The 21674-nt window shown below is 46.6% G+C and overlaps 2 protein-coding genes across 7 annotated transcripts; both read left to right on the top strand.

Annotated features, from left to right (window-relative positions):
- The first annotated feature begins 137 nt into the window (after positions 1-137).
- si:dkey-32e23.4 (dynamin-1-like protein) lies at positions 138-7250 on the top strand. Of its 3 annotated transcripts, none has more exons than XM_035639609.2 (18): positions 138-315; positions 794-929; positions 1170-1311; positions 1610-1648; positions 1928-1974; positions 2073-2144; positions 2241-2327; positions 2485-2647; positions 3196-3316; positions 3432-3770; positions 3965-4085; positions 4213-4368; positions 4473-4562; positions 4667-4765; positions 4967-5083; positions 5165-5274; positions 5406-5565; positions 5695-7250. In XM_035639609.2, the coding sequence occupies exons 2-18, from the start codon at positions 828-830 to the stop codon at positions 5749-5751; spliced, it is 2022 nt and encodes a 673-aa protein (XP_035495502.2). In that variant the 5' UTR covers positions 138-315; positions 794-827; the 3' UTR covers positions 5752-7250. The 3 variants fall into 3 exon arrangements, with proteins under 3 accessions (XP_035495502.2, XP_035495504.2, XP_035495506.2); XM_035639611.2 differs by having other exon boundaries at positions 138-311; positions 787-929; XM_035639613.2 differs by lacking the exon at positions 1610-1648.
- A 710-nt stretch (positions 7251-7960) lies between these two features.
- disp3 (dispatched RND transporter family member 3) lies at positions 7961-21384 on the top strand. Of its 4 annotated transcripts, none has more exons than XM_035639603.2 (23): positions 7961-8265; positions 8483-8584; positions 8911-9100; positions 12966-13988; positions 14075-14294; positions 14388-14524; positions 14649-14783; positions 14913-15073; positions 15249-15388; positions 15507-15598; positions 15723-15887; positions 16261-16422; positions 16499-16642; positions 16735-16871; positions 16985-17160; positions 17248-17378; positions 17658-17842; positions 17947-18073; positions 18501-18646; positions 18739-18898; positions 19243-19356; positions 19488-19660; positions 19858-21384. In XM_035639603.2, the coding sequence occupies exons 4-23, from the start codon at positions 12974-12976 to the stop codon at positions 20212-20214; spliced, it is 4077 nt and encodes a 1358-aa protein (XP_035495496.2). In that variant the 5' UTR covers positions 7961-8265; positions 8483-8584; positions 8911-9100; positions 12966-12973; the 3' UTR covers positions 20215-21384. The 4 variants fall into 4 exon arrangements, with proteins under 4 accessions (XP_035495496.2, XP_047185072.1, XP_035495497.2 ...); XM_047329116.1 differs by having other exon boundaries at positions 19861-21384; XM_035639604.2 differs by lacking the exon at positions 8911-9100.
- The last annotated feature ends 290 nt before the right edge of the window (positions 21385-21674 follow it).

The raw sequence follows: 21674 nt of genomic DNA on the forward strand, positions 1-21674 counted from the left end.
GCATTAAAAGTAGAAGTGGTTAAAAAAAAAGGATGTTCGTTTCGAGAGGAACTTCACAGGGCGGGACCAAACAATGTGTTATCTACGCGTCGACCAATCAGGTGACGGGTATACGTGATTCATAGTTTACGACCAATCAAATCGATCGAGAGTAACGCTTGTACCGCCTATGTGATGAACTGACGGTTACCTCTTGATGCCGATGTTGGATCACAATTTGGGTTAAAATGCCATGTTTTTAAAGCTCGCCTTGTTTCTACGAAGTATGAAGGTCCGACACGTTGGATGAGGAGGGATATTTTGTGCTGAACGTCGGTAAGGTCGAGGAGGAGCCCCGGTGGCTGCAGTCGCTAGGCTAGCATAGAAGCTAGCACATCTCGGTCACTTCCTGCCTCTAACAATTAGCTTCAACCAGCTAACAGCGTTGCTATTATCATTATGTGATAATACTGATTCTTTCGACCTGTGCTGCTACATCATTCAATCCCATTTAACGTTGACGGCAGGTCAACGTAGTGAATCAAAACCTATGTAGAGATCATACTAAAGCGTCTGATGTGATGAGGCTGGTCACAGTGGTGGTCAAGCAGACGTTTGGGCGTTACGTCCCTCTCATCAGGACCACTTCCCTGACTGCAGTCAGCTCCTTACTCATTCGGCTCTTGGCAACAAAAAAAGAAATCTTGACTAGCGTTACTTTATTATTGTTCTACTTTTCAGTGTGACTCAACGTAATCTGATTTACTTTGATGTACTTTCTCTCTGTTCTTTCACGTTTGTCCTTTTGTCGCAGTCTAGTAAGTGTGTCCAGTTTACCGGAAGGAAGGATGGAAACTCTGATCCCCACCATCAATCGGCTGCAGGAGGTCTTTCTCACCGTGGGTGCAGAGATCATACAGCTGCCTCAGATAGTCGTGGTTGGATCTCAGGTCAGCCAAGAAAAGAAAATACCCACACAATGAAAGGCGTAATTGAAAACTAATTTGTAACCCTTTCCTGAACTTCACTGCCATTACTAAAAATGTAAGGTCTGTGAATTGAGTAAATGTTTTATTTATTTATTTGAACATATATTCAGGATGTATTGTTAATGCATCCGCACTGTGATAGATAGTATCAGCGCCGCTGGAAACATTTGCTGAGTCTGTCTCCTTTTTGTGCCACAACAGAGCAGTGGAAAGAGCTCTGTGCTGGAGAGCCTGGTGGGACGGGATTTCCTGCCACGGGGATCGGGAATAGTCACAAGACGACCCCTGGTGTTGCAACTTGTTAATGTTGCCCCTCTGCAGCAGAGGCTGAAGATCGAGAATGGTACACAAATATGAATCTGTGTGTTTTTATTCTCTGTCAAAGGGAAGTTTCCTCAAATATATTCAGTAGAGTAAAATTTTCCGGAAGTTCTGATGTGCAAAATGGCAGCACATAAATGTAGGGCAGCAGGTTTGTCATTTCTGTCAAGGCTTGGTATATACTTGCAGTAGTTGATGTGTGATTAGCACTTAGGCATGGCTCCTCTCTTCACTTTTGGACTGCTAACTACTTATTGAAATGCCTTGGTCTGTCTTTTCTAACATGCGGTCTTTCTTCTTCCTCTTCACTACTCTTTCAGGAAATGGGGTAAAACAAAATGCCCAAATCAGCTTCCCAGGTCTCTGTTAATTTGGTCTGCTTGGACTTACCTTTGTTTAGCCCTGTCACTTCTTTTGTGAATGCTCTCACACATTTTGTTTGTTCTGATCTTCATCCAGCTGGAATGATACACAGTTGGATCCAAAAGTCTGAGATCACATCTCAGACTTTTGGACCCAAATATAAGTTCATTTGTAATCCTTATGATTTTTGTCCCTTTCCCAAACCCTAATTATATCATCATTCAACATTTTGGATGTATAACTGTGAAATTACATCATTAAACTTGTTTGTTCAGATGAGAAGGCTGAAGAATGGGGAACATTCCTGCACTGCAAGAACCAGGTACATTTATCTGAGACATTCAAATGATGTCCTTTACGCCTTTCTGTATTTTGTCATGTTTAGTTGATGCGTCCCTCTCTCTCACCTTTTTTTGGCAGATCTTCACAGATTTTCAAGAAATTCGTCAGGAAATTGTAAAGGAGACTGATCGCAGTTCAGGCGACAACAAGGTGAGATGGAAGTGTTTGAATAAAATTAGTGCTGCTTGGATTAAGCTATTTTACACTGCTTTCATGATTTCTTTTCCCTCCTCTCACACCCTTCAGGGAATCAGCCCTGAACCCATATATTTGAAGATTTTCTCCCCAAAAGTCCTTAATCTCACTCTGGTTGATTTACCGGGAATTACTAAGGTACACTTAGCCACTTGACAAAGTTTGTTTCATGTGTGAAAACATTGCAACATTATATCATGAATAAAGAGTATTGAATTGCATATCTGTGATGATCACAAATTCCACGGGGGCACCGCATCTGTGCATTGCTGACGGCTTATTATTGTTTCCTCAGGTTCCTGTTGGCGATCAGCCAGAGGACATTGAGGCTCAAGTGCAAGAGATGATTTTGTCCTTCATCTCCAATCCAAACTCCCTCATCCTCGCAGTGTCCCCTGCCAACTCTGACTTGGCCACCTCTGATGCACTGAAATTGGCGCGTGAAGTTGATCCAGATGGTAGGACATTTTGTGCACAGACTCTTCCTATCCTCAGATTTCATTTCAGTTTCATCTCTTCGGTGTGTATTACATAACATGCCTCAAGTAGATACGCATTCCTAAAGTTTATATATGCAGGAAGTATAAGCACATAAAACTCAAGTCACTCAGAGTCTTCAGTGTTTACTGTTAGCAGCTTCCTGGCAGTTAACACTAACAGATGTCAAGAATATAAATGTTGCTATCATGGTGCACTCTGAAGAGGAGATTGATCAATAATGAGAATCTGCCCGAGGTAATTGTCTGGGCGGTTGGCAGTATGACCTAGTTATGTCTGTCGTGCACAGTGATTGTGTACTAAGATATCTCTCTCTGGGCCCAAATGTTCCCCAGCTAGTCTTAGATTCTGTCCCATTGCGGACTCGCCTCCTGTTTCTTATATCAACTGTAAGACTTACTACTTGCTTTGTCAAAAAATAAAGGATGATGAAACCAGGGGCTTTGTCTACCTACCTTAAAAACAAAAAAAATCCATCTCTAACTATGTGTGTTTGTTTGTTTGTCAGGTCGTCGAACACTGCTGGTGGTCAGTAAGCTGGACCTGATGGATGCAGGGACTGATGCTCTTGAGGTCCTTCTGGGTCGAGTCATCCCAGTCAGACTCGGGATTATCGGGGTGGTTAACCGGTTCGTAATAATAGGGAATCTACCTCGCTATGAATCTACCTCGTACTGTGGTTTTCTTTTAATTTTACTGATCATCCTGATCATGTGATGACACTCGCTCTCTCCTTCTGCCTAGGAGCCAACATGACATTAATACCCAGAAGAGCCTGGAGGACACGACGAGGGACGAGCAGGCCTTCCTGCAGCGCCACTACCCCTCGCTCGCCTCCCGCGCCGGCTCACGCTACTTGGCTAAAACTCTCAGCAGGCTTCTCATGCACCACATCCGGGACTGCCTGCCGGACCTCAAAACCCGAGTGACCGTGCTGAATGCCCAGTACCAAGCGAGGCTCAACGGCTATGGACAACCGGTGGAGGACCACAGCGCCACCCTGCTGCAGATTGTCACCAAGTTCGCCAGCGATTACTGCAGCACCATCGAAGGAACAGCCAGGTTCATCCAAACCTCCGAGCTGTGAGTCTCACCCCTCTGCAGAAGCAGGGTCTTTATTGAATAGTAAATATTTTTATGGCAATAACTATTTTATCCATGTAAATATGTAGGATGCAAATATTGCCCTTTTTTTTGGATTTGGTGTAATTAAAATTGCTGAGAGACAGCACCAAGATACAGCATTGGTGTCACAGCTGAACCTATCTCCTCTGCAGCTGTGGGGGTGCTCGGATCTGTTACATATTCCATGAGACCTTTGGCCGCACTTTGCAATGCATCGACCCCCTCGGGGGACTGACTGAGCTTGACATTCTCACTGCCATCCGCAATGCTACGGTGAGCTTGTCCTGACTTCAATTTGTGTAATTTATTTAATCCAAATTCTGGTCCAGTTCTCCTGTTTGGGGGAACAGCAGGTAAATAGTGGAACCGGTGTGTCTGCGTGTGATGATTTGCCCTCCAGGGTCCACGGCCAGCGCTGTTTGTGCCCGAGGTGTCCTTTGAGTTGCTGGTGAAGCGGCAAATGAAGCGGTTGGAGGAACCGAGTCTGCGCTGTGTGGAGCTGGTTCATGAAGAGCTGCAGAGGATCATCCAGCACTGTTCCTCCTTTAGCACACAGGTCAGCCAAGACATTGAGATGCACTTTACATGTCACTGACTTCCTAAAACAGTTCTGCCTTCATCATAACAGCACCATGTTAAGTATGTTTTTGTGTGTGCAAGGAGCTTCTGCGATTCCCCAAGCTCCATGACTCCATTGTGGAAGTAGTGACTGGATTACTGAGGAAGCGCCTGCCGATTACTAATGAAATGGTAATCCACAGCTCGGCTAAGATCTTTAATACTAATTACAATAACTATAACCCTATTAAATCTCTGAGGCCCCCCCCCCCCCCCCCCCCCGCTCTTCCTTTCAGGTACACAATTTAGTAGCAATAGAGCTGGCCTACATCAACACAAAACATCCAGACTTCGCAGATGCAGCGCAGGTCTCAGCATCTGTCAACAGTCAGCAGGTAGCTATTTGTCCCTTACAGCAGGTACTGGCATTATCATTTATTCTGCTGGGGTAAACAGCAGCAGTTGTGTTCCGTTAAGCCTTAACAATTATGTTTCCGCATCCAAACATAAACAGTCCCTTTCACAGTTGCAGTGGAATTCCAGGCTCAGCCGAATTTTTTTTGACCTTATGACTTCTTTGGATTTCTTGCTGTCAGGCAGAAGCCCTTGATGGTGGGAAGCGCTGGAAGAACGAGAAATTTGCGGAAGAGAAAGCCTCGCCTGTGGGCTTTGGCAGCCCCAGCAAAGGCCAGGCCATTAACCTCCTCGACACAGTGAGTGGTGGGATTAGCAGTAGCAGACGAATGACTGGAATGATTTGAAGACAGTAAACATTTTACGTCTCTCTCTGCCAGGCATTGCCTGTATCCCGCAAGCTGAGTGCGAGAGAGCAGAGGGACTGTGAGGTCATCCAGCGTCTCATCAAGTGCTACTTCCTCATTGTCCGCAAAAGCATCCAAGACAGGTTGGACTGGAACAGATCCAGAGCTCCCCGGGGTGCCCTCTCTCCCCATTTCCTCTTCTATTTCTCATCTGGAGTTGTTGTTATTGATGATGATTTTTAAAAAAAATTGTCCTGGGGTTGTGTGTCCGCAGTGTGCCCAAGACGGTGATGCACTTCCTGGTGAACTTTGTGAAAGAGCATCTGCAGAGTGAGCTGGTGGGTCAGCTTTACAAACAGGCACTGCTGCAGGAGCTGCTCATTGAGTCACAGGACACGGCACAGCAGCGGACCGAGGTTGCTCAAATGCTCGAGGTAAAATTGGCTGATGCCTTCGTTCTCCGAGTAGGTTCTGAGCCTCAAGAGCAACGAGTACTTTCTATATTGTATCTCCTATTTTAGGGCCAACAATATAACCGCCCTCTCCTTCTGTTTCTTTCTCAGGGACTCAAAAAGGCCAATAACATCATCTCCGAGATCCGGGAGACCCATCTGTGGTAGCCAGAGGACACAAACAAATTCCCTTGTCACAGCTTTGAGAGTATGAGAGTGTCTGTGAGTTTACAGCAGATAAATTAATTGTGTGAATTTGTGTGTGTGTGTGCGTGCTTGTATGGATCTCATGGACCAATGACCGTAGCACATTTGGATCTTAAACACTGGGGCTGTTGCGTTTCACTGTGAGCTGCGTTTGATAATGACGGAAATTGATTAAACACTCAGGCCGTAAGTGTTAACGCGAAGTTTAAATGTGAAAGACAGCCTCAAAACAAAAATCATTTTGCATCGTCTTGTGACAAAATATTTGTTGGGTGGTACGATCGTTGCCGTAAATGTAAAATGTCAATTATATGTTGAGTATTTAAGTTGTTCTTCAGGTTAGGTTTTTTATTTTATCCTTTTTGAGGGGGGGTAGTGCTTCTTCTGAGCCCCTTCAGCAGGTGCTAAAACTGTGTTGGATTACAATTTTAATCTCCTTTGCTGGAGCGTTCACCTGAGAAAGAAATACAACTCAATCAATGCTGACTGTAATGCAACTCGCACCAGTGGTTGGAAGAAATTACAGGATGATTGCAGATTGTTTTTCCAGCTCTGTAGTGCAAAACAATATTAGGGTTTATTTTACAGTTGCATTTACACTGTTAGTTGTTGCACTACCTTTCCAGTCTTGTGTGTAGTTGTATACGAGGAGACCAAACATTCCCAACATACATTTACCTCTGTTTTTAGGACACTCCCACACAGAGGTGGGCAGCTAATAGTATGTAATGTAAATATATCATGGTGTTAGTGAGTTGGGTTTTTTTTTTCAGGAGATAATATTATGAGGGTTGATTGTCTGAATTAGATATTCTGTAACTTGACTTCACGTCCCCAGAATAATTATCCATTAGTTTACACTTTAAATGGTACAGAGGTTGGTCCACATTCTCCAAACGTACAGAATAACTGCCGCCACGAAATGAGAGATTCATTATGCTTATACCTCCTGCATGCATTTATCTGCAAACTGTGCACCTGTATCTTAAATTATTACATTGTGTATTACTGCGTGGTGTATAAAATTTGTCCTTTTCCATCTAATGTTCTTAACGATAATCAGGTAAATTTGTCCCAAAAGTAATGTAAATCTTTGCTCTTGGCCAAAACACCTTATCCTACAAATAAGGCTTTTTTTGGGGCAGACCTGCCTCATGGGCACCAACCAACAGTGATGGACTTTCCCTGTGTGGCCAGCGAACAAACGCAACATTGCATGTGTGTCTTAAGAATGCATGTGTGGATGTGTGAATGAATAGTTCTTGTATGTTTGTCTTATTTAAATATACAGCTGTGTCCAAAAGTCTGAGAGGGCCTTCTCAGACGTTGGGACCCCGGCCGCTCTTGTTACCAATGTGTGAACTGCCTCTGAGTTCTTGCCTGCCAATGTTTGTGATACGACGTTTACCAAATGAAGCCTGTTCAGACTGGAGGGACTCATTAAACGCTAACAAAGGACACTGTGCGGAGTCTGTTTGGGTGTTATTGATGGCATGCAGTTATAACAATTGACCAGTTTTCTTAAGATCTGTTCTGTTTGTCTCCTGCCTCGGCACAGAGGTAGATGTGATTAAACTCACTCTGCTCCGCTACTGATCTCAAGGGACTGAAAAAGTCGATGTGATGTGATTGTCACCGCTGCACCAGAGGGATAAAGACTGTGTCCTGGAGGGTGGCAGCACACACATACTTGAAGTGACATGAGCACCAGACATCTTGTTTTCTAGATATTTGACTCCACATTGCACCAAGTATAGAACATGAAGTGGAAATTCACCTCAGAGTTATGCGATCCAATTTAGATGGTGGACTCTCACCTGTTGACGTTGAGGTAATCAAAGTTAAAACCTGAGCGGTGGCTCAGAAGTGACGTGATAAGTTGAATGTGGTAATGTGACATGAGTGAGTGGCGAGGCAAGCGTGACGAGTCACGCTGACAGTGATGGTGTACACAGCAGTCAGTCTGCGTCTACCACTGATCGGCTGCCGCAAGAGCCTTGTTCTCCAAAAATGAAAATGCAAATAAACTACTTATTTTCAGGTGATAGTTTGAATCGCCAGCTCTTCATCTCACACTGTAGACAGTTATTCTGATCACTCTCTCATAACGCACCCCACCTCCCCACCAACCGAGACCAGACTAGACCATACCACTTCTGACAGGATGGGAGGGGGCTCGACTGCAGCACCACGACGAACGTGCATCATTTTGGGTCTTATAAAAGCAGCTGAATCGGAGTGGAACCAGTCCAAGACACGCTTTGGTGCATTTATAAAATCCCTTTGTGCTTTCTTGCCCTCCATCAGGGTGGTGCGCAAGGTTTCGGGCTGTGCTCCCCTCCTCCTCCTCCTCTCTCTTCCACTGGTGAGCTTGGCAGCAGAGCAGGCTGAACAAAGCCATGAGAGAGAGAGAGAGAGAGAGAGAGGAGCTTCTGCGAAGAAATGTCTCTCACTGACTGTCGCCTGGACAACCGGGTAAGAGAGGAGGGGAGGGAGTACGGGAGAAGGAGAAAGGACCCAGGAGCATATATATGGGGAGGAAAACAACAGCACGCTACATTAATTGCTGAGATTAGAGGATTCCTGTAGAGTGTGGGGGGAGACGGTGGAGAGTCCCTTGGCGTCTCTCTCTCTCGTGAGTTATTAAGTATGACAACAAACCAGTAAATAATTATTTTTTCCCCCACACCAGAGCACGGAGGAGATGAAATTGCAGAGCACAAGTTCAGCACATCACAAGAGGACCCGGTAGACCTGAACAACCCACCTGTGATTCTTGTCTAACCAGCCTCAGGTAAGTCTCCCCTCAATGTTGCAGGCGTTTGCTTTGTGAGGGATTATTATAATTTTGCCTGATTTTAAAAAATGTCAACAAATTAATAATTAATGGTAATATACTGTGCATAATCCAGGAAATTAGAATGAAAGTCAAGAAATAGCGTTGGAATCAATGTAGGCTCAGCTATTTGCTTTGGAGAACAAGCACTGTTCATCAGAGATTCTCTCGGGCAGATAAGTTTTGGCAAACAGGCTTCATTTTTCTGTTTGGAATTAGTTTTTCTATATTTTATAAAGAGAAACTCTCTCCAGTATAGTAAGTATAGTATATTTTTTGTTCAGCAGGGTGAGAGAAACTGCAAGTGACATCCCCGGGATGCTGCACGCTGCGTTCACGGAGAGCTGTGCACGTCCTTCAGTGTGAGCGGGAATCCATCAATCATAAAATGAACACTGTTGTCAGGTGCTGATGGATCTCGAGAGTTTGACTTGCGCCGTGAACACAAACTTCACTGTCCGTAAAGAATAGAAGGTATGTGCGCTAAATACATAGTGCTCAGCACTCACGCATAGGGAATGTATTCGTAGAGCACAAGTGGTGAAATCGTCCATCCATCGTCTACCGCTTTATCCATTTAACGGTCGCGGGGGGGCTGGAGCCAATCCCAGCTGACATTGGGCGAGAGGCGGGGTACACCCTGGACAGGTCGCCAGCCTATCACAGGGCCACATACAGAGACGGACAGCCGTTCACTCTCACATTCACACCTACCTACGGTCAATTTAGAGTCTCCAATGAACATAACCCCATTCTGCATGTCTTTGGACTGTGGGAGGAAGCCGGAGAACCCGGAGAGAACCCACGCATACACGGGGAGAACATGCAAACTCCACACCAACCAAATGGTTGGTTTGAACCGGGATTCGTGCCCAGAACCTTCTTGCTGTGAGGCGAAAGTGCTAACCACTACACCACCTTGCATCCGTGGTGAAATCAATGCCCCTTTAAATGGGGTGGGAGGTGTGCTGGCTGAGTTTACACCTGCCTGAATATGTGCAGGGCAGGAGGCAGCATGTGATGTGAGATGGAGACCAGATAAACTGAGGAGGGGGGAGGCGGGGGTTATTTTTAGCTGCTGTCAGTAACGAAGGTTACAAACCTCTCACCTTTGTGGAAAATACATAGAGACAGAGAAAGGGCAGCCGGAGTGAAGGGAGGAAAAGGGCAAGAGGGAGGGAGAGAGAGAGGGCTGGAGAGCAAACGAGGGTCGAGAGAGATGATGGTGATAGGTGAAGGGTTCAGGCTCAAAGATTTCTGGGTGCACTCCGAGCTCCCATCTCACCACTACCTGACACAATCCAGAGATGTAGCGGAGGTAAAATCCGCTGACAGTCAGCGTATCCACTTTTTTTATTGGGGTGGGGGGACATACAGGAAAATCTGATTTAGCCGAGTTTACACTTCACACTTTTCGCTCACAGCACAACACAGTCCATCAAACTGGGCTCCTGCGGCTTGCACAGAGCAAGCAGGAATGGCTTGACCACCTGGGCTGCACACGTCCAAGTTATCCTGTACACAGTCACACAGCATCCATAATACAAGTGACCTGTGAATAGACGTCGCTTTGACGGTTCACGTCTAGTCTGGTAATAACGGCTATTATTATGTTACAGACAAAGCAAACACTGCCTCAATATTACACTTTTAATAGAGACTGAGGCATTTCTGGAGACGGCGTTTTATTCCAATTCATACAGAAAGAAGGATGCTAAATTACAATCTATTTTTAATCCACACCTGCACGGGGTAGAAAACCAAAGACCGTGTTCTCCTCGTCTTTGCAGAAAAAATAACGGTGTTGAACAATCCTGGCACCTTGTAAACACATTAATTATACCAGGCGCTGCACAGCTCGCAGTGCTGCTGTGCAGCTGCACACAGTACTCATAATCATTGTACATGAGGTGCAACGTTGTTGGATGCGAAGGAGCGTCCGACTCATCAAGACGAGAGAAGGATATGTCCCTGAGGCGGTGCATCGCTGTGGTTATCTCTCCTCCACTGTACCTGTGTGCCGTCTGTTGCAAGGCAAACAGTAGGTGAACGGAGAGCTGGCATGAAGATGCAGAGCGCCTGAAAACCACCGTGTCTGTCGGTCTCTAATGAGTTCCTCGACTGGAAATGAAGCTGTGGAGATGTGGCGATAGTCATGGTTTTTTTCTCCATGAATATTAAACAGCACAATTTCTTTTCACAGAGGTTTGAGATGCTGGTGGTTCGTTTGCCTGGCGAAAGCTGTGCCGCGTTTCATTCCCCAGACTTTTCTTTCTGTCCACCTCCTTTCCACTTCTCTCTCTTCTCTCTCTTGTCACATTGCCGTGCTCGTCTGTGTACCTCCTCTCATCTCCTGTCGATGAGAGCACTATCTTCAAAACAGGCTGGAGAGCCTGAGATGAAATGTAACAGGATTACAATAATCTAATTACCTGAGTTAACAAGATGAATTCCATTTCATTTGCTGTAAATGCGCAATTATATCATGTATTTCTTGAATATTTGTCACATAATTGGTCATATTACCTGAACAGAATAATGTTTGAAGACAGAAACGGGAGTTGCATTATAGCTTCACTGACAACAACAAAAAACTGCCTATTTTAAATAACAGCCCACGATGGGCAGAGACAACGCTGCCCTCAAATGCCCGTCAATCGAGACATGTAATTTTTTCTTGGGATATTAGAAAGAGAAAGCAGTGTAATTCGTAAGCAGACGGTTTCTTTTGTTGAGGCTGCACACTTCTGTCTCTGATTTCCCACTTTAAAACCACACTTCCCGACGCCATTAATGAATTTGTCCTCTAAAAGAGCAGAAGGTTGCGTGGGCAGCAGCTTTCCCATTAAAATGTGCAGTCGTCTCCTTGTCACCGCAGTTAGATGACATGGTAATTAATAAAACCCAAATGTGGTGTGTAGATTCAAAGAAAAAAGAAAATCACCCAAAATTGGCTTCTCTTTCACAGAATATTAGACACAGTGATGCTCCTGGTTTTCAACTCAAGGGGTTTATCTCTTTCACGAAAGGGGAAAAAATACAGCATGAAACTGGATTAGCGCGTATAAGTCCTGTGGACATTTGAGAGCATTAGAAAACTGTCTCTCGGAAAGTGAGAAAGAGCTGGTAATGATGTGGCCGTGAAGCGCATCCATGAGCAGCTCCATTATCAGTGAACTGGAGAATGACTTTGTGGCTACCGTGACCGCACATGAAGTGATTTTCTGCAGGAGACATGAGCTCATTTTCCACTTTGACACATACCATGAAATATAGTTGATTCAGGAATACAAACAGAAATCCTCTCGTTCAACCAGCTACCTGTCAGTTTTTAGCTTCAGGGTTTGTCCTTCTTCTCCCCTTCCTGACTCGAGGAGTCTTAATAATTTATACAAATATATTGATGAAACTGTATCAAAAGTTTCTCTTTTATATGATGGATTTTCACAGTGCAGCTATGTAAAAATAAATCAGGATTCACTTTCTTACCTGGCTGACCTTAAAGCACTGTTCCTAAGAGAACAGATAAAATGCTGCAGTTAGCGGGCTCACTGCCACTCGGATGCAAACAGTCTGCAGTATGGTGTGTGTGTGTGTGTGTGTGTGTGTGTGTGTGTGTGTGTGTGTGTGTGTGTGTGTGTGTGTGTGTGTGTGTGTGTGTGTGTGTGTGTGTGTGTGTGTGTGTGTGTGTGTGTGTGTGTGTGTGTGTGTGTGTGTGTGTGTGTGTGTGTGTGTAGATGAGTGGGAGAAAAGTGGCACCTATTGACACTATTGGTCAAAGCCTGCCCAGCACAGCAGATAAATCCTCTCCCGTATTCTCCACAACTCTGTCTAATATCTCACCTGCTCTTCCTGTCAGTGATTATGAAAGTGAGATGATTTAATTGGTTGCAGAAGGGACACGGCTACGTGGGGATACAAGATATGTGGAGAGAGGCACCTGCAGACTCGCCCTGGGTGATAATGGCTTGCACACGCCGACAGAGAGATGGATTAAATCATAGCTTTTTAGCCGGTCTAACCCCCACGCTCTTGTGATCAGCATCTCAAAGCAGGAGCCAGCAAACCATTTTCCCCTTATAAGCCTGAGGAATAAAAATAAAAAAAAAGGTCTCCCCTCCGCAGTTTTCTCCACGTGAGCCGCCAATGGAAGCCCTTCGTCGACACACTTAATTCTCACATCCTCGCTTTCTGAGCAAAAACTTTAGAAGTTGCCCTGTCCTTCATTTTGCTGGTAGTTCAAACATTTTGTTTTGTGCTCGTGTTCACTTGCCCCAGGAGAGAGGGGGGTTGTTATTTAAGTCAGTGATGATCAAGTGGTGTTATGTGTCCCTGACAGGTGCCGGCATGGACGTGGAGGATGAGCCGCTGCTATTTCAGACCAGCTGGGGAGGGGAGGAGGTGGAGGAAGAGGAGGAGGAAGAAGAAGAAGAAGAAGAGGGGGAGGAGGAGGAGGGAGAGGATGGAGTAGCACAGGCAGCAGGACACAACTGTTTGTCTGGGGATGCTGGGGTGTGTGGCGTGTGGAGGATGGTAGGATGGGTTTACACTCAGCCCTGGACCAGTGGCATGGTTTTAGGGGTCGTTGTCCTGCTGCCATGCGCCCTGTTTGCCTACATGCTCCTCTACTGCCCTCGTCTGGACATAGACCTCTCCTACAGTGCCTTCGAGGTTCACAGTCACTTCTCTGCGGAGCGCTTTGACGCCCTCACCATTGCAGTAAAGACTCAGTTGGGGTCCTGGGACCGACGGAGGCGAGACTTAGACAGCGGTGAGTCTGAGGCCCTGCAGGAGCTCCTGCTGCAGAAGCTGGGCAGACGGGCAACGGTCAACAGGACAGATAACGAGGCCTCCACTCCCCAAAATGACCCTCTACAAGCAGGAGTTGACCAAAAGAGCGGAGTGGCGGTGGGCAGGGATAAGAGGACAGTGCCACGTTTGGGTCAGGAGGAAATGGGGAAGCACAAGAGCTCAAATTACCGAGCAGAGGAGGAAGAGGAGAGATCACGGCACAGAAATTCCAGTTTTTCGCCCATTAGGAAGCGCAGGTCTGCTCACGATTACTACCTGCAGTGCCAGGCTCTGTGGCGGATCGAGCTGGTGTTTGTAGCCCAAGGGGAGGGGGACCTCAACATCTTCACCCCAGAACGTCTGCAGACCATTCACCACGTGGAGCGTCTGCTCATGCAGCACCCTCAGTTTCATCAGTTCTGCTGGAAGCCTCTGGAGCTGCTGAGGGATCTGCCACTGGGACCCTCCTACTGCTCCCCACCCAGCTCCCTCCTGTCTTACCTCTACCCCAGTGAGAGAGGAGGGAAGATATACTACGATGGCATGGGCCCCGACCTGGCTGATATCCAAGGTGAGACCACAGGATATTAACTACATTTTTTAATGATCAACAACTACACAACTGTGCTGATTTTCCCTGTATGTATTGCTTTTTAGGTTCTCTGAGTCTGGCCATCACCCACCCACAGTTCTACTGGTACGTGGACGAGAGTCTGTCCCCCGAGCATCTCTCCTCCTCGCTGTTGCGTAGTGAGATCCACTTCGGAGCTCCTCTGCCATCCTACTACTCCCTGCAGGACCGAACAGACGAGCAGAGAACACGCTTCAAAAACTTTGTGGTCCAGTATGCAGACATCCTGGCCAAGCAATCCACCAGGTCGGGGGGGGGCGGGGAAAGTGTTGACCATTTATTTCAGTAACGGTGTAGACATTGTTGCATACAGTTGAAATGTGATTTTCTTTGTCCCAGCCAGGTGAAGGTGCTTTATGGCGGGACGGAGCTGTTCGACGACGAGGTGAGGCACACCTTCCACAATGATATGATGCTGGCTGTCATCAGTGGAGCCTGCATCACTGTGCTCGTCTATGTCCTCACCTCCTTTTCTGGTACAGTAGGACCCGCTTCTTCCTCCCCTTGTATCGATTCGTACAAAGCTTTTTGCACAGTTAGTGTTTTTGTCGCACTTGTGCACGTTGACGCGCTCCCTGTTGTCTCCCCGTCTCTCCGTAGTCTTTCTGACTTTCTTCGGGCTGGCCAGCATTGGACTGAGCTGCTTGATGGCTCTTTTCTTATACCACGTTGTCTTTGGCGTGAGGTACCTGGGCATCCTCAATGGAGTTGCAGCTTTTGTTATCATCGGTATTGGTGAGGGAAAATAAATACAACTTTTTTTCAAGACATTTTGTGTAATTCAATTGTTTGAGATTTGTTTTTCGAGCGCTGGTACCTCTCCCATGTCTCTGACGGCCCTGTTGTTTTCTCGTCACCTCTCAGGGGTGGATGATGTATTTGTGTTCATCAGTACCTTCCGACAGGCCTCGCATCTGCGTCGTCCGCAGCAGCGAATGATCTACACAATTAAAACGGCAGGCCGAGCCACTTTCCTCACCTCCTTCACCACCGCAGCGGCCTACGCTGCGAACACCTTCTCCCAGGTAACCATAAGGGAAAAAATCTGCAGTTAATAAGACCTGTGCAGGAAGAATAAATGACTCCCCTGTAATGGATGAATAGAAGTGCCTCTCTCAGCAGACAGCCAATTTAATGTGATAAGCGCAAATTGAATGTTTCAAGGTCTTTTACACTGTACTGCCTTTAACTGACACTCAGATCCCAGCCGTGCATGACTTCGGCCTATTCATGGCCCTCATTGTCAGCTGCTGCTGGCTTTGGGTATCCGTCCTGATGCCAGCCGCACTGTGTATCTGGACCCAGTGTGTGGAGCCCCACGAACATGCCTGGTTGAACTGGTGAGCCCCGATTTTCCCTAATTTTGTTTGTGCATGCCGTGCGACACCACAGGCGAGTTGTAATCCCTTCAGCTGTCTCTCTCCCCCAACTTACTCCCCCACCCCCCCCCCCCGGAAGCTGGAAGTTGTTTTCATGCCTGTCAGCGAGCCAGAGTCCTTTGTCAGATGAGGATGATGATGTGGCACTTCTGTCAGTGGAGCTGGAGCCAGGTGAGATTATTATCTCCCAAGCAGTAGTGTGAATGCCGGAGGGGGAATGGGACAGGGAACGAGTCCAGGCTGTAAAACAATCCTGTCCAGGCACCGCTAAAGCCCCTCTCTTTGTCTCGGCCAGGCTCCTGTGACACAGATGGCGATGCAGCCATTCTGTCCCTGTCAGTGGAGACACCTCTGTCCCCTCCAGGACAGCAGCATGTGGGTGTGGTGAGCACAAATCTCCAGTGGGCCCTGAAGCATTTAGTGGCAGAGCCAGCTGTGCAGCGGCGGAAAGCCGTTCTAGGTAAGATCTGATATAAACCCGGAGAATTCTGACACGGCTCAGCTCGATTTATAGCGTAAAAAGATCAAAGTGAAATTCTATAATAAGTTTTATTCAGATATTGTCTGTTGAGCTTGTGGTGTACCATTTAGACAAGAGACGGTCCTCGAACTTAGATGAGAACTATTGAGGAAATGCTGTTATCTCTCTGTCTGTCTCGAGGGGATTCAGCCTGTCAGAGGAAGAGTAGGCGCCTGTCGTGAAGTATTCATCCACCCTCTTCAGCAGTGACTATAATTGATCTTTGCTCCTGATCTGTCCCTCAGCTGCTCTATCTACTCCATCAGACCCTCCTCTCTGCCATTGTTAGTCACTTATCTCCCTGCTTGCCCAGGTGTCTTCCTCCTGATCCTGCTGTTATCTGCCGGGTGCTGCTGTCTCCTGAGGCCGGCCACTCACGCCCCTCTACTTTTCCGCCCGGACACAAACCTCCAGACTCTGCTGGCTCTGAGGAGCAACCTCAGCGGTCAAGGCATCTCCTGCCCCATGTGCTCAGGTGAAGAGGTGGCGGTGAGGGAAAAAACGACTCCCCAGATCCAGATCAAATACCTGACGAAAGTTGTGTCCTGCAGGTGTGTTCATGGAGAGGCCCCACTCACTGTACAGCCACGCTTCCTTGTCAGCATTTAAGATTTCTACACATCAGCAAACTCAGGGCTCGACGTCCAATGTTCCTCGGAGCTCGGTAAAACCCGATTCAGGCGCCAACCAAACAGGTAAAACACCCAGCACATAAAAATCGCCCTCCTCCTTATTTAAAGCCTATTCTGCAACTTTTAAATATTGACTTTTTTTTTGCTGTTTTCAGGCTATTTGCTGACAGTGTATATATCAGAGCTGGACCTTGGAGCCTCCACAACCATTTATCGTTTCTCCCTTAACACCAGCACTCCCTCCCCATGGAGGTTATGCAGCACAGAGCACGGAGAAGTGTCGTCATTCCAGGTTGGGGAACGGAAAAAGTCCACTTGAAGATATTTTTCATAATTAGTTGTAGAGTTTTGTCTCTGATGTGTGTCCCTAAAAAGGTTATTACTAATCTTGTTTTATCCGAATAGGCTTATAATCAGCCCCACAGCAATTACACCACCAGACTGACAGTGTGTGTTTCCCGTGTGTACCACCCATACGCCAGCTGGATGATCACATCTGGCTCATGCGAGCCCAGGCATGGCTGGACGCCAGAGTTTTCATTTTATGTAGCAGCGTCCGCACAGCAGCAGCAGCACAGCAGGTAGAGAGAGAGGGAGAATCAGAGGAAATTTTGGATCAACTGTCGCCTTGTTTCATCCGTCACTTCAGCTCTGCCCTCTCCTCTTAGGAGGCTGTACTTTGCGCAGCATCGCCTGAGACCTCATCCCAGCCGAGTTTGTGTCAACCGGCCGGGCTGCGGCATTAGCTCTGGGCCTGACGGACCCACACAGGGAGTCTTTTACAGTCCTATTTCCAGTGGTGAGTGAGGAAGTCTCACAAAGCTTAACTGTCTGTTCGCCCATTAGGAAATCTATTTATGCACTGCGAACGTCACACTGCTAAAATGACTTTTTATATATGTATATATATATATATGATTTGCATGTTGAGTTTAGAAAATAGAGAAGATGCTGTGATATGAGTTTTTCTTTTTCTCAACCCACTAGATTTTTCCACAGTGCTGCAATTTTTACATATATTTTTACACTGTATAAATAAATGCGCTCGAGGGATTTCTCTCTGGTTCTGTTTTCAAAGGTTCCTCATCTGCTGCCAAAACCAAAGCATCCAAAACTTTTGGCTTCAACCCATGCAGTGGTGGCGTGTGTGGCCGGCCGGCGGTGCGTCCTCTGGTTGACACTGGGGCCATGGTTTTTGTCGTGTTCGGGATCCTGGGAGTCAACCGAACTGGGCACAAGGACAACCATGTTATTGGCGATATGGTGAGGGCCACGGCTGCGTCAGTTAGGAATCTTATTAATGAACCCAGCCAGATTTGAAAAAGATTTTCTCGTGGTGTTGACATGCTATTTAATTTTCTCCAAAGGGCAGCATTATATTGGATCCAGACTTTGATATTTTCCAGGAGATGGGGCATCTCTGCAAAATCTGTAAAGCCGTTAGTGCAAACACCCAACTTGTGAAGCCAGGAGGGGCTCAGTGTCTGCCTTCAGGTAACACCCCGTTGAAATCCTATTCAGTAAAATAGCAATATAGAATAACAACAATAGAGTCAAATTGCAAACATAAAGTTCATTGATCAGCAAAACTTAATCAAATATTTTTATTATTAATTAACTGCTTAAGTCATATGTATCTACTCAAATGGGAATTTCTGCAGGTTTTATTGTTCTTTTATATCGTGAATGAAAATAAACGAGTTTTGGACTCTTGGTTGGACAAAATATGACAACGTCAAATTTTGGAGTTCTGGAAGTTATGTTGGGACTTTTTTTAATTGTTAAGAGACAAGAACACCCAGTGAATCTAATTCTGAACAAAAACAGAGTACATAATGTACAAAAGTGTCACATTTAAATGTTTTTACATCGAGGATCAGAAGTGCTGGAGAGACTATCTTCTTCCTCCTGTTCTCTTCAGGCAACAAGCTGTCTTCTATTCTGCCTCTGCTCCATCCTGAGTGTCACTCCCTCCCTGAACCCAACCTGCTCCCGGGGCAGCTCTCCCACGGAGCGGTGGGAACGCACGGAGGCAAGGTCCGCTGGTTGTCCATGGCTTTTGAGTCTGTAAGGCCCTCCTCCTCTCAGCACTACATCTTTGCACATCAAATTTTTAAGAGGTGGAACAATCCCTGACACTTTACCTCTTGTCTCCCAAGACCACGTACAAGGGGAAATCCTCCTTTCAGACGTACTCCGACTTCCTTCAGTGGGAGAACTTCATCCAGGAGCAACTCGCCAGCCTCCCGCAGTCTTCTGCTCTGCGACGGGGATTCCAGACCTGTGAGCACTGGAAGCAGATCTTCATGGAAATCATAGGCAAGTGAGCGGTGTGTTTTGTATGTCTCCGCACCGGGGGCACAGCCGTGGCTGGAGGTATCCTGTCTTCGGGTTTTCCTCATGTCCCTCTGTCCCTTCAGTTCTCACCGCAAATGTTCTCTTGGACTCAAAGATTAATTTTGATTTTGGTGGTCCAAAGGTCAAGGTCACCGCAACGTCAGATTAAAATAAATGGAGGCTCCTGTCGATTTTCTTGTGGAACACTTTCGAGAAGTCAATCAGCAGGACAGTCGTCGTGAAAATGAAAGGACAGACATGTGGACGGAAGGAGAGACTGAAGTATGATAAATCTGGTAAAGCGCTGCTCTGTGGTCCGTCTGTAGGTGTGGAGAGTGCCCTCTGGAGCCTGCTACTGTCTCTAGGCATTTGTGTGGCAGCCGTGTCTGTGTTTACCGCCCATCCTCTGCTGCTGCTGCCTGTGCTCATCACCATTCTAGGTAAGAGGGGAAGTTGTACAATCAGCTTCAGAAACGACTCGTACAGACACTGAAAAAAAGCATATTAAAATGGAATATTCATGCCTGTGTTGCGATGAGGTGTGTAACTGTGAGTTTTGGGCTCTGAACAGGAGTGATCTGTCTGGTGGCGGCCATCATGTACTGGCTGAGCTGGGAGATGGGAGCAGTGGAGGCCATTTCTCTGTCTATACTCGTGGGATCTTCTGTGGATTACTGTCTGCACCTAGTCGAGGGCTACTTGCTGGCTGGGGAGACCATGGCCTTTACGACTGACCTTAACTCGGTATGTGTGTGAATTTGTTAGATTTGGCAACAAGCAGCAGTCACGAGCAATTACAAAAAAAACTGCTACGGCACGTTTTCTGTTTGCATAGTAAAACAGGCTAATGAATAACATTTGGGGTTTAATAAGCCAAGGAGCGCCCTGAAGGCTGATGAATGAAGTTAAGCGACCCATTAATCTGTGTTTTGTTGTCACAGCAGCCTTCGGCTGCGAGGCAGCGGCGGACCCTGGAGGCAGTCAACCATGTGGGCGTCGCCATAGTGTCCAGCGCCATCACCACGGTGATCTCCACAGTCCCTCTCTTCTTCTGTGTCATTGTGCCTTTCGCCAAGTTCGGCCAGATAGTGGCCATTAACACCGCCGTCTCAATTCTGTTCACCCTGACCGTGACTGTCGCCATGTTGGCGTGCATGGCCCCCGCCCGCTTCAGCAGGCCCCCCAGTGCCGTGCTGAAAGCCAGCCTGGCCGTGATGGCGGCTGCAGCCTTGGTGGCAGCCCTGTGCTGGGTGGGAGGACAGCTAGGAGCGTTGGCCTGGCCATCGGTCAGCACATGAACCCAGCGGTGCGTCACCTCACACTGATGTCAAGCAGAGGAGTTCCTCCAGATGCAAAAATTACGAGAACTGTGTTTTCGTCCTTATTTCAAAGGAATATCAGATCAGTATATGATCTTGTACCTTGTAGCACAAAGATGTCAGAATCAACTCCATAACTAGAAGCTGTTTGTCATCCAAAAATACTTTTTTCACTTGTAATGATCAGTGGATTGTAAGTATTTGAAGAAAAAAGAAAAAACTCACCTGCTGAGTATCTCTTTCAATATTTAGTGTGACTTACTATGTGACTGTGAGTGGGTTGACATGATGATTCAGTTTGAGGCATCGCCCTCAGCTTAGAGGTGGGGACGATTGAGTAATCATTGGGAAACACTGGCTGAGTCACAGTTTTCATCGGTGTAACCGGTGTTATTGAGTTGTGAAGAGCCGCTGACTGTGCCGTGACCTGCTGTTGTGAAGAACGGGGCGCTGTGCTCTGACGTCCGTGAAGATTGCTGTTGCTATGATTCATGGCCATCTTGTGAAAACATTGGTTTATTTATTAATTTTTTGTTCTGGTGTTTTCTTAATTGTGCATTGAATGTAATTTTCTCAGCCACATTTATAACACAAGGTATGATGTCCTGCTGTGGCTAGATCAAAAGTTGTCTAAGCCAAATTTATACTGTGCACAAGTGTAACGTGTAATGTTAATGTCTCAATATGCTGCTCTCACAAACTCTGAACTGAACGTTCGACGCTGCCAGCACACACTCGTTCTGAAGAGTTGTATGCCAACACTTAGCACGATCCTCATCCTCCTCTCTGACCCTTTCAAGTGTTTATATCTCAGCTCTCACACTGCTTTCGAGGTCTTTTTTTGTCATCAGCACCAAATGAAAGAGACTTCGTCCCGTCTCCTCAGGTGTAACCTCCACATGCTCTCCGATGCACTTCGAGGCACTCACTGTAAACCATTCTGCTCTCACAATTTATAGTACCACTCAAACACCCATCAACGGCCGCTCCAGTCTGCCCCGCAGTGAGGGCTATTTGTCAAAGTACAAAACATAATAATGGCCAGAGAGAGGGAAACGACTCAACTGCGGCTAGAGCAGTGAATTTCTGTATTTGTGCGTATATGTGTGTGTGTTACTTGGGAATGTCAAATAAAGCAGGTGCAGAAAGCCTCGGGTCTTTTCTTTTGTGAAAGCTCAGCACTGTTTTCTTCTGCATTGTTATATAACGGAGCAGCGGAGCAGGATGAAGACCTGTCATTGTTTGCCCACCGTCACATAATCATCGGCTGAGCCTCTGTAGGCGGCGTCACATGTCTGTTTGGCTGTGAATTAATTATTCATGTAGAACGGCTCGGATTTAACATCGACTTGCAGTGCATCAGTGTTTCTTGTTGCTTATTGATCATATTCTACACACAGCAGTCTTTGTGTCCATTATCCTTAACATAATTTTTAGGA

This window comes from Scophthalmus maximus, chromosome 19 (genome assembly GCF_022379125.1).
Source record: "Scophthalmus maximus strain ysfricsl-2021 chromosome 19, ASM2237912v1, whole genome shotgun sequence".
NCBI lineage: Eukaryota > Metazoa > Chordata > Actinopteri > Pleuronectiformes > Scophthalmidae > Scophthalmus > Scophthalmus maximus.

Bases quoted from the DNA above. Each gene is read 5' to 3' on its own strand.
- si:dkey-32e23.4 (XM_035639609.2), top strand. From the start codon at position 828: ATGGAAACTCTGATCCCCACCATCAATCGGCTGCAGGAGGTCTTTCTC. The intron at 4,563-4,666 runs GTAATCCACAGC...TCTTCCTTTCAG, and splicing joins TGCCGATTACTAATGAAATG to GTACACAATTTAGTAGCAAT. The intron at 5,275-5,405 runs GTTGGACTGGAA...GTGTGTCCGCAG, and splicing joins CGCAAAAGCATCCAAGACAG to TGTGCCCAAGACGGTGATGC.
- disp3 (XM_035639603.2), top strand. From the start codon at position 12,974: ATGGACGTGGAGGATGAGCCGCTGCTATTTCAGACCAGCTGGGGAGGG. The intron at 14,295-14,387 runs GTCGGGGGGGGG...TCTTTGTCCCAG, and splicing joins CTGGCCAAGCAATCCACCAG to CCAGGTGAAGGTGCTTTATG. The intron at 15,074-15,248 runs GTAACCATAAGG...ACTGACACTCAG, and splicing joins CTGCGAACACCTTCTCCCAG to ATCCCAGCCGTGCATGACTT.